We start from the raw sequence: 12,161 nt of genomic DNA on the forward strand, positions 1-12,161 counted from the left end.
AAAAACCTTAAAAAAAATGGAGCTTGAAGTCGGGACTGACTTTGCAGTCTCCGGATAAAACTTGAACAAATGAGGAGTTGCTTCTGATGGATGAGCCAAAAAAAAAAAAAGCTTTTCTCGGGACGAGATCTATTCCTGCTGAAGATGCTGTGAAGATTGTTGAAATGACAGCAAACGTTTAAAATATTGCATATTTTGAGCAGCTGATGAGCAGCATCAGGGTTGGAGAACATCAACTCCAATTTTGAAAGAAATTCTGTGGGTAAAATGCTGTCAAACAACATCACATGCTGCAGAGAAATCATTCGTGAAAGGAAGAGCCAGTTGTGGCACACTTCACTGTTGTCTTACTTTAAGAAACTGCCACAGCCTCCCCAGCCTTCAGCAGTCACTCCCCGGATCAGTCGGTAGCCATCAACCACCCTCCCCCAGCCAAAGGAGTACAACCTGCTGAGAGCTCAGATAATGGTTAACGTTTTTTTAGCAATGAAGTATTTTTTAATTAAGGTGTGTACTTTTTAGAGCCATGATGCTGTCGCATGCTTAATAGAGCTCAGTCCAGGGTAAACATGACTTTTATATGCTCTGGGAAATGGAAAAATTCACTTGACTCACTTTGTTGCAGTATTCCCTTTGTTGCAGTGGTCTGGAACAGAATCCACAATATTTCTGAGGTACACCTGTAATTTATAGGATTCTTTCCTTTTGTTTACTAATTGTCAGAATACTGGGGTGGCCTTCTAGCATCCTCCAATATCGGCCACATAGTTCTCGTCGTTACGAATTCTTGTATTTAAGCACATCTGATGTGTTTCAAGATGGTGCGCTTATTATCCTTATTAACATTCAAACTGTCCTATCTTGGCACGACCCTAGTAACCTCTGATAGTATCTTTGCTGTCTGGCATCGTGAGATGTCCTATTTCCTGCTCCTGCCCTGGGATCAGCCGCTTCTCCAAGAAGCTCTTGTTCTTTTTAGTGGGAACGAGTATGTGGAAAATGCAGTGTGAGTGCCAGTGGGACTCATTGTTCTTGTCGATGAATAGGGTTCGGTTTTATTTTAGTTTTAAAGAAAAATACATCATGAGTTTATAGTGATTCTAATGCAGATTCCGGACTGCAGTCTTTCCTATTTCTGTATGTCTTCTATCTCCTTCAGCCAACAAGATTTCTAAAAGCATTGAAGTTTCTTTTTTGCAGAGTGTTGTGTTTGTTGTTGTGTTTAGTGTTTATCCCCCTGGAGAGAGATCATCAAATTGCTGTACTTGAAAATCTGTGTGGTTATAATAATAATTCGGTATACATTTAGGTTCACTTATTTTCAGTGAAACTAGTTATTGCTACAAATAAGGTGTATTCACAATAGCCTTGGTTTCCTTCTCTATTACTTATAGCCTATTCCTAATGATTAATTTTTTTCCTGATGGGTTTTTCATGGTTGTTATTTTTAATAAACATTTCTAAGTAATTGTGTCTATTCATAGCCCTCTTTGTGTATATACACATTGCCCCAACTTGCTTCTTTCACTCAACAGTATATCATGGAGGTTACTGCACAGCAGAATTAGGAGAGTAGTCATTTTTATTTTTAAAGTGTTACAGTACCCTAGAGTGTGGATGTACCATAATTTATTGACTCTGTCTCATACTGATGAATGTTTGGATAGTTTCCGGTCTCTTGCAATGAATAATGTCTGCATGTTTTTAATAATTTTGCTAGTGTATCTTAGGGATAGATCTTTTTAAGTGAGATCTTGCCAAGTGTGCTCGTCTTTCCTGCTGATTTGACATACTGCTTTTATCATCTGTAAAGTCTGTTAAGTCTGTGAGTCTATTTGTAGATTTTCAACTATGTTTTAACAGTTTTATTGATATAGCTTACATACTATACAATTTATTTATTTGAAGTGTACAATTCATCGATTCCGGACATTCTTGACGTTTCTTATAAGTTTAATCGTATGACATTTGGCCATTTGTGACTTCTTTTCACTTATAATGTTTTCAGGGTTCATTCATGTTCAGCATGTACCAGTCAGTCCTATTTATGGCCAAACTTTTTCTTTTTTTTTTTCCCCCTGAGTTGGAGGAAAAGGAGGACGAGGAGAAGAGAGAGAATCTGAAGCAGGCTCCACCCCCAGCGTGGAGCCCATGGTGGGTCTTGATCTCACGAATCATGAGATCGTGACCTGAGCCGAACTCAAGTCTGACACTTAACCACCTGAGCCACCCAGGCACCCCTGGCCACATTTTTTTTTTTTTTTAATTTTTTTTTTTTTCAACGTTTTTTTTTTTTTTAATTTATTTTTGGGACAGAGAGAGACATAGCATGAACGGGGGAGGGGCAGAGAGAGAGGGAGACACAGAATAGGAAACAGGCTCCAGGCTCCGAGCCATCAGCCCAGAGCCTGACGCGGGGCTCGAACTCACGGACCGCGAGATCGTGACCTGGCTGAAGTCGGACGCTTAACCGACGGCGCCACCCAGGCGCCCCACCCCTGGCCACATTTTTAATTGAGCGTATGCCACATTTTCTGTGTCTGTTCGTCAGTTGATGGACATGTGGGTCCCTGTGCCTTTTAGCTATTGCAAATAATGCTGTAGTGAACATTGGCATATGAGTATCAGTGTCCTGCTTTGGATACAGACCCAGGAGTGGGATAAATTGTTAGGTGCTCAGTGTTCAGCACCCTACACTTTAGTCCTTACCTTTTTTTCCTGTGCTTCGTGGAGGGTTTTTCTCCGTGTTTTCTCCTCCAGTGATTAAGTGCTCTTGCTTCCTAGGCTGTTCTTGCGAGCCTGGTTGTGGGGAGTGGCGGTGTTCTTGGGTTTTCTGGTCCAGCTTCAGCCTTACGAGCCCTTTGTCCCTGAGTCTAGGGGATGAGGCTTTATTAGAGATCCTGCCCCTCCTCAGCTGTAGACCTTTAAACATTTGAGCCCGGGGTGATTTTCTGCTTCTCCCTCAGAGGTAGGGCACTCTTCTTTTCTTTTCTCTTTACTCAGTAGCAGTGAGTTTTTACCTGTGTCCTGGGGTGACAGTATTTGTCTTTCTCTCAGCGGCTTCATACCTTTGTTTCTTACAAACGGTATGGGAAAGGAAAAGTCTGTGACTTTCCTGCAGAGATAGCTGCTGTCTTCTTCTGAGACCTGGACAACCAAGAGATAGATCCCTTTTCCAGTCATAGTGTCCGGTGGAGGTTTGTGGAGAAAAAGTCTGCAAATGGGGTCCCTCCTTTTGTGTCTGTGGCTGCGAGGATTACACATTTGCACGCTGGCCCACATTCGGCTATTAACAATGAGTTACGTACAGTGGAACGCTTAGCCCGCTTGTCCTACGGCTTGGCTTTCCTTCTGTCTTTTGCCACATGTGACCTACTGCTCATGTCCCATCTCCCCTTGGGGGCATCTGTCTTTCCTTAAGTTTCAGGCGAGGTGATTATCCTACAACTTCAGCTTTCTGATGAATTTAAGAGTAATTATAGATCTGCAGATTATTTTTTTTCTTGTAAAGTGGGAGTGGTATTTTTCCTAGTGTCTCCATCCGAGATAAAAGCTGGAGTTCCTCTGTAATTAAAGGCGCTCTTAGTTTTTAACTTGCATTTGGGAAACATTTCAACATTACAGGAAGAAAGTTGGAAGTATAGTCAGTGACCTTTACACCCTTCACCCATTTTACCAGTTATTAACATTTTGCCTTTATCTTCCTGCATATTTATACATTAGTAGGAGTAGTAGCATTTATTGAACCATTTGAGAGTAGAGGGCCCTAACCTCATGACTGTTTACCCCTGAATACTTCAATCTCCTTATTTTTTTGGATTTTTAAAAAAATTTTTTTAATATGAAATTTATTGTTGAATTGGTTTCCGTAACTCCTTAGGTTCTTAGAAAAAAAAAAAAAACAACTTGGTAATAGGGATGCCTGGGTGGCTCAGTTGGTTAAGCATCACACTTAGGCTCAGGTCATGATCTCACGGTTCATGAGTTCAAGCCCCACACCTGGCTCTTTACTGACCGCTTTGAGCCTGGAGCCAGCTTTGGATTCTGTGTCTCCCTCTCTCTACCCCTCCCACCCCTGCACACATTCATTCATTCATTCTCTCCCTCTCTCTCTTTCTCTCTCTCTCACTCTCTCAAAAATAAATAAACATTAAAAAATACAAAAAAATAAAATGTATCTTAGAAGAAACAAAAACTTGGTAATATATGAAGATCTTTATATGTCAGTGATTATATATTGATACTAAAGAATGTTTTGGTAGTTTGTATTCATTAAAATTTTTTCTGTCTGTAGGTATCATTAATGGGATTGGAAATTTTAAGTGCCTTTGTGGACAGATTATCAACACGATTTAAGTCCTATGTAGTAATGGGTAAGTTAACTTTATTTAAAAATCGTTGTAGGTGTTGACATACTGGCATTTTTTTCTCATGGTTTTTAACAGAATTGGTTCTCTGTGAATGGAAAAAAGTAATTTTCTACAGCCCAGAGATCTACTACGTAGTATTTTAGTTTGCCTAGACATAAAACATTTTAAGCCTATTAAAATAATTCTATTTCCTCTGAGACAAATAAAACCAAAAAAAGCAAAAGACATATTAAATATTCTGCTAATAGGTTTTTACTTCATAACTTAAAAACTTCTACTGTAACTTCTACTTTTTTTAACATTAAAAATTTATAACTTACAGCACTGCTTTTTAGACTTCTGTGGTACAGGACCAATATTTTGTAAAATACAGTAAAAATAAGTGATACAGCAAAATGAAAGGAAAAAAAACTACGGGGCCCAATTTTTTATTATTAGATTCAATAGACCAAATTACTTTGGTCAGATTGTTTTTAAAACTTTATTTTATAAACACTCTCTTTTTTTTTTTTTTTTTTTTTTTTTTTTTTACCGCAAATAGTTTGTAGACCCGTCCCGAGCTGCCAGCCACCCTTTGCGCTGCACTCACTTCCAGTGTGTTTGCGGTATGGTGCGACCCCGTGGTGCATTGCTTTTCTTTGCACCAAAGAAAAGTCGTCGGGATTACAGTGCTGGCTCTGACCTGTTTCCTAAGCCCAAGTGGCCCTCGTGTGCCTTTTGGAGCGCTTTGACGAGTAGATTTGGTTCCTAATGTATAGCAATAGTTAAGGGAAATCGCAGCTGTCCATGATTTTCTTTTATGGATTAAGTTAATGCTTCCTAATGCCTTACACTTATTTTCTCATTATCTTTGGTCAACTTTTTCTTCATGTTTGGTATGTCCCCAGATTCTGCTGGTTTCTTATTTTTATTGTCTAACTATCCTTTCAGCAGAAGCATCTTAGTAAGTTCCCTTCAGTAAGTTCCCTTTTTAATCACTACCTGGTTCCAGGTCATTCTTTGCATGAATGTCTTCTGAAAAGGCCGATTCTTTACCGTATCAGTCTTCTGCTTAAAATCCTGTGATAGATGTTAAAAACTAGGCATATGTGTTTTACTTAGGTATTTTCTTAAAACAGTTTGAGTCATTGTTTAAAATCAGGAAGTTTTATGTAAAAGATTCGTATTTAGGGCTTGTCCACCCCCACAGGTACTTCCTTGTTGGCTGAAGTTTTGTCATAGATTCTCTTTGGTATGGGTCCTGAGCTTTCTGCTTCACAAGTCCTCCCATCTCGTCTTGCCCCTTCCTGAGGATAGCAGTTATAATACCGCCAGCTTGGAGTACCGCCCTTTCTAGAGCTGGATCAGTTCTGGCATTTCCCGTACCTCCCTGACTGTAGGCGTTTATGTTTGGGACCCCTGCCCTATAGTAGCTCCCTATTATTAGTTGTGACAGACCGTATTTTAGACCGGACGGTAATTCTAGGTATTGTGTATCTTGCTTATTTTTCAAATGCAAGGAGAGCCGCATGGAGTTTGATGCACCGACTCCTTATAATGAGGCAGTAGGAATAACGGGACCAGAATCCCAGTTTGTTGCCTCCCGGGACTGTCCTGCTTTCGGAACCTCTGTTTTGCTCTCCTCTGGTGGCGGTCCACTTCTCTCAGCCTGTACGTCCCTGCTACGTCTTAGTAGCCTTCTTTATCAGCGGTCTTCAGCAAGTACTCTCTCCACTTTAGTTAGCAACTTGCTCGCTCCTGTCAGTTCTGGCTTAACTCGCTCATGGTTCTGCTGTCCTGCTCTTTCCTTTTGAAATCCTCTCCTCTTTCCCATGGTCTGTCCTTTCTCTTTAAAAGTCCTACTTCAGATTTCAGTGTCTGGGAGCTTTTCAGATCAACCTCAACCTACTCTGAATTTTTCTTTACTCAGTGCTCTCTTTGGCAGCACATATACTAAAATTGAATTTTTCTTTACTCTCTAGTTCTTATACTGTTAAATAGTCAATGAATTACATTAAGTTGCTTTTATTATTTTTCATATGTGTTTTCCATATATGTATATAGGCTTATATGTGTAGTTTTTTTTTTCTGTCTTCTCATCTACTCTTTATGGTTATTTGTGTACATTAATATTAGTATCATTTTCACTTTGAACCCCAAGTGTCCATCATTTTCCTTGGTGAGATTCAAACTTGTTATTAATTCAGAGTCAGTGTAGTGTAACGAAAATTTCATCACTGCTTTGCTAGTGTATATTGCCTACTTGTTACCCATATTGGGCTTTATCAACTTTACGTGTATAAAACATTATCCCCACATTATTTCTAACTTGTATGATAGCTCCACAAGATAGGCAGTATATATTTCATTTTGTTTTAATTTAGAGAAAGAGAAAGAGCCAGCAGGGGAGGGGCAGAGAGAGAGGGAGAGCGGGAATCCCCAGCAGAGCCTGCCCGCAGGGCTCAAACCCGCCTGCAGGGCTTGAACCTGGGAACCGTGAGGTCACGACCTGAGCCAAAATCCAGAGTTGGAGGGTTAACCAGCTGAGCCACGCAGGTGCCCCTCTGTGTACTCTTAAGGAGGTACAGTACTAAATGAAGAGCCCACGGTTAGCTTTTTTGTTTTACTCTGTTTTATACCTTAGCCAAACCACTTTAGGAGCCCTTCACATGTGTTTATTTGGGGGGGGGGGGGGGCGGGGAGAGAGAGAATCCAAAGCAGCCTCCAGGCTCTGAGCTGTAAGCTCAGAGTCCAATGTGCGGCTCAAACCCACAAACTGCGAGATCATGACTTAAGCCAAAGTCAGACGCTTAACCGACTGAGCCACCCAGGGGCCCCTGAAGGTTTTTTTTTTTTTAAATAATGTCATCTTAGATGTATGTAACTTGATGTGAGTGATACTGTCTTTCGGTACACTTAGGTTATTAACTATCAAAGGTATTTTTTTTTTTATCTTTTTACGTTAAAAGTGAAGAGATGTTTTAGGAAAATTGAGATTGATGTTCAGTTTTAGACAAAGTTCCAGAAAGAGTATGGGCTCTTTTGATGTAGCTCTTTTAATGTAAAATATTTAAAATTTCTTTTGTGGCCACAGATACTGTGGAAAAATAAGGTTTTCAAACAAAAAAATATATCCGATTTACATTTAACAATGATCACCAGCCCTGGTTTTATGATAACTGAATTCAGTAAAGGATCTCATATTTTACAAATTTTAAACAGATAGTTTTAACCCAAAATGGAATTGCAGAAAGAGTATTAGAATAATCGGGCTACCTGCTCATCACTCTCGCATCTCGTAAAATGCAAGATGGTCTGTGTCTCGTACAGTGCTAAGAGAATAAGACATACGACTAGCTGTGCTTTGAACTTCTTCGGTGTTTCACTGTTCAGGTTCCAGTCTGTGTAACAGGTTCTTACTGGCTGCACGGTAAAAAGCTCTGTTTTGGAGTCCCATAATTATCTATTGAATATCCATCATGTTGAATGATAATTCAGTGGTCATTATAATACGTACAGATCTTTTGGGTAGACTGTTGACTCTTCCAAATGCTTATTATGGGCTTAGCACAAGTGGGTTTTGTTTTCGTTTCTTTTTTTCCAGTTTTACGTCATTCTGTCACTAGTCATGTGAGGTATAGGCCTGCACCCCTCCTTATTTTATAGACAAGGAAACTTTCAAATTCAGAGAAGTTTACGGTCTTAAATAATTAACAACTGGTAAAACTAGGAATAAAATCTTGTTCTGTTTCACACCAAGAGAATATGTATCAAAAAGGAACTCTAATGCAAAAAATTTATGGATTTTTTTTTTGTTTAATAACTATAATAAAATGTTTATGTAGTGTCAAGTTGTTTTTGCTATTTATATTCTATAAAAGTTTAGTTTTTTGTCTTGAAGTGAGCCCTGGTTTGGGCCAACATTTTAATTTTCTTTTTGGAGTTAAATCCCACCTCTCAAGAATGCTGTGGATATTTTTTTTTTCATACTCCTGTTGTGTGATTGTTAACACACACAGACACAGATACACACACATAGAACCCATCGATTACAAGTAAATGGAAGTAGTTATAACTGGGACCTAATTGTGTGGATTATTTAAGTCCTGGTTTCAACTTGCTATTTTTGTGACTTTGGGCAAGGTATTTAATCCTTTTGGGCCTTCTCTATCAAATGAGCCTACTCTCTTTAATTGGGCTGTTATGAGGTTGACGTGAGATAATTCAATGCTATCTAACATTTATTAAGTGTTTATTACTATCTTCTGCCTCTCCGAAGCTATCAGAACCAGAGTCCCACAACAGCCAGTCCTACAGATGTCAATGGTTTTCTCTAATGTTAACAATACATCTAAGCAAAATGAGAAGTATTTATATTGTTCCAGCTGACAGGTACTTCGGTTGCCTCATGATTAGGCTTATGATTTTATGGCAAGAACTTTGTTCTCTTATACAGTCATTTCCTTGATTAAGCTTAGGTTTTTGGATAATATTCCATTTGGTATAGTGGGCTTCTCACTATAGTCTAATTTTCTTCCAAAAATAATGTAATTTCTTTTTTCCTTAAGTGTTGTTTATTATTACTAAATCAGTCTGGTTGTTATATTGTAGACAGTGTTTATTGTAGAATATATTTGCATCAAATTATGTATACACTTAATTATAATTGTCTATAAATAAATGAGAGAAAATCCCTTTCTCTATCTTATTTCTTCTTCCTTCCCTTATTTAAACTAGGCCTCAACCTTCACTGCCTCAGGGAAAGGAAGGCTATAGCTATCATGTCAAAAGAGAAACAAGTTAATTTCTTTGCCGTCCAACATGGAGGATGATGGGGGGGGTGGCAGGTGACACACAGAGTACTTACTTAGTGCCCTCCACTCTAAGTTGTTTAAATGTATTCTCTCTTTAATTTTTAGTCACCTTTTGGGGTGAGCACTGCTGCAAACCTTTAGGAGCTGAGAAAGTAAAGACAAAAGGAGAGTAAATAATGTGGCCTCACACCTTGTAATACCACACAAGGGGCAGTGGTGATTTAAGGGATTACAAAAAGATAATTTTGACTGTGAGAGATTTTTGCCCTATGAGTGAACTTTAGAATCTATACCCTCTGAATTCTGCCCTCACCTCCCTTTCCCTTCACCCTCACCCTCAACAGATGTCATTTCTTTGTGGTTCTTTGTTGACTTACAGTTACAGAAGCAATTTTCATGAAAACTCTCCAAGAATAGACTCTCACCCGCCTTTCTTGCCTCCTTGCGTGAAACAGTGCCACAGTCTTGGACATAGTAGAGAAAAACTGTAATCCCGGGGGCCTAGGCTTTTATTTTTGTCAGAATAATATGTCATACATACATAAAAGTGCCTGTCAGACGTGTGATCATAAGCCAACACCTGCCTGTGCCCAGGTCAAGAAACCAGAACTCTTCCATCGTAGCTACTTCCTCTCTGCATTTCCTACTGACCTCTCCCTCCCTCTACCAGACGTTACCACTGACATGACGTTTCGGATGACCATTCCCTCGCTGATCTGTAGAGCTTGACTAGCCACACACGTCTCTAAATAGGATAGTGTTTAGTCCTGCCTGTTTTTTGAACATTGTCATAAGTGGATATCATGCTGTAAGTATACTTTTGGACCTTCCTTCTCTGTTAGTTTTTATTGGACTCATGAGTAAAGAAAATAATTTGCTTACCTGATAACTTTTCATTTATGAAACGAGCTGATTATAATTTTGTAAAATATAGCTTATAATGGAGATGAATTATAAATATTTACTCTCTTCCTCCTGCCTTTCTCTAGTTATTGTAGCTTTAATAGACAGAATGGGAGATGCCAAAGACAAGGTTCGAGACGAAGCTCAGACTCTGATGTTGAAGCTGATGGATCAAGTAGCAGCACCTATGGTAGGCCTACCTTTTAAATTTCGATTTTGCTAATCAGTGATGAAATATCGGGATAGATAGATGGTAATCACAGCGAGCCATGGAAGCCTCCAGGGACATGGAAGCTGAAATTGGAAACAGTGAATCATTGTTAATGCTCTAAAGAAATTGAAATTTAAAGTAAAATGTCGATGTTTAACATTGTGTTATTTTGCTTTTTCCTATTTTCTACTCTTTGGCATTTTTTATAAAGCTGACTCAGATTCTGTTACTTGGACAATATGCTGAATATATTATTCTTTGGTTTCTCTTACCTGCAGGTTATACAGTGTTCAGTGAGAAAGCTCCTTTTGAGAACTACTGAATGTTGTATTAATTACTGCGACTTTTACAGTGACAAGAACAAAATTTTTTATTTAAACAGGTGGTTACTAATTAGATAAAGCATATATTCTAGGACACTGATTTGTGTGTTATGAATATAGTAAAAAAAAAAATTAGCCCTTAGGGAGATGTTTTGAAAGGAGACTGAAAATAAATTGACATGTAAATAAAGATTTATAGAATATCTCATGTTAAGTAGAAAAAATCAGAATTTACAATATATGCAATGTGTTATCACTTAGAATACAGTTTTAAAATTATGTATTACATACGTTTTAGAAAAACATCCAAAGAGTGTTCAATTGTAAAAATAAACTGTTGGCCGAGATATTTTACACCTTAGAATGAAGTCCTTGCTAATAGTTTGGTGGGTATCCTTCAGCACTTGCTTAGTGGTTCAAATGTTAACTCCCTTTTGATGTGTTATTATAAATAGTACTATAAGTAACATCCTTGTACGTGTGTTTTTGGACATAAATATAAGTATTTATATAGACTGGTGTTCCAGAGGTGGTGGTGCTGCATCAGGTTATTCACATTTCAGGTTTTCCAGGTAAACTTCCAGGTTACCTTCTAGAAAGTTTGGCAGAGAGTAATATTAGTAGAGCTGAATAGAGTCCAGGAAGAGAGGGGCGTGTGTGTGTGTGTGTGTGTGTGTGTGTGCGCGCGCGCGTATGTGTATGCATGCATGAATTTAATAAATGGAAAGGATGGTGTTTCTAACTGCAGAGAAAGGACTGATTGAGACAATTGGCTGTATGTTTGGAAAATAAAGTTGGATTGTCTGTATAGGTTTATGTATCCTTTTTACAAAAGAGAATTATAGTAGGCAGCAATAAAATGACTTACCCAAATAATGTTTCTGTATTTGGATCCAGTGCTGAAGGAGAAAAGCCTGAATTATAAAATGTTGAAAAATCCTGTTCCATGTGACAGTCTCTAGTAGTTGCCAGGCAACATTAGACATTTTGAATGCTTACTGGACTACTGGGCTTATAATGGTAGCATTGTTGTCAAAGGTTTCTAAAGCTTAGAATTCTCTGTGCATGGAAATTGTAAGGTTTTTAGGTATTGGACATTGTTTTTCTGAGAATAATTGAAATCTAAAGTGAAAGATATTAAATAAAAACCAAAAAATGTGATTATAATATTAGAAAATGGGTGAGAGCAATGCTGCTAGCACAAATTGGCTTAGAAAAACTGAGAAGTAAAATCTGATGGGAAAATTGAGTTCTCATGAAAGTTGGTGATAAGGTTGGGAATAGATAAAAGATTAAAGCATGAGTAATTTAATTTTTTGTTATTCTTGTTTACTTCTTCAAATAGTACATTTGGGAACAGTTGACTTCTGGTTTTAAGCACAAGAATTTTCGATCTCGAGAAGGCGTGTGTCTATGTCTTATTGAAACCTTAAACGTGTAAGTTTTATGATTATTGAAAATAGTCAACTTGTTTTTCATTTTGCTAAAAAGAAAAAACAGTATCCATTTTGTAAAGCTCAAGGAAAGCTATGGAAATAACAAATTTTAAATGAGTTATTAA

The 12,161-nt window shown here is 38.2% G+C and overlaps 1 protein-coding gene and 1 long non-coding RNA gene across 37 annotated transcripts in view; one reads left to right on the forward strand and one right to left on the reverse strand.

Moving 5' to 3' along the window:
* LOC131511549 (uncharacterized) overlaps positions 1-12,161 on the reverse strand; it is an 81,075-nt gene that overhangs the window by 27,517 nt on the left and 41,397 nt on the right. For 2 of the 3 annotated variants that reach the window (XR_009261574.1, XR_009261572.1), the window contains one exon: positions 10,267-10,360. This is a non-coding gene — a long non-coding RNA (uncharacterized LOC131511549). Of the gene's footprint in view, positions 1-10,143; positions 10,361-12,161 lie in introns of those variants that run through there. The other variant, XR_009261573.1, reaches the window with a different exon arrangement.
* Positions 1-12,161, forward strand: part of CLASP2 (cytoplasmic linker associated protein 2) — a 183,918-nt gene that overhangs the window by 10,790 nt on the left and 160,967 nt on the right. For all 34 annotated transcript variants that reach the window (XM_058729221.1, XM_058729225.1, XM_058729223.1 and 31 more), the window contains exons 2-4: positions 4,295-4,373; positions 10,153-10,256; positions 11,946-12,037. In XM_058729221.1, coding sequence (XP_058585204.1) covers positions 4,295-4,373; positions 10,153-10,256; positions 11,946-12,037 — 275 coding nt within the window. The remainder of the gene's footprint in view (positions 1-4,294; positions 4,374-10,152; positions 10,257-11,945; positions 12,038-12,161) is intronic.

Source organism: Neofelis nebulosa, chromosome 5, assembly GCF_028018385.1.
Source record: "Neofelis nebulosa isolate mNeoNeb1 chromosome 5, mNeoNeb1.pri, whole genome shotgun sequence".
Classification (NCBI taxonomy): Eukaryota; Metazoa; Chordata; class Mammalia; order Carnivora; family Felidae; genus Neofelis; species Neofelis nebulosa.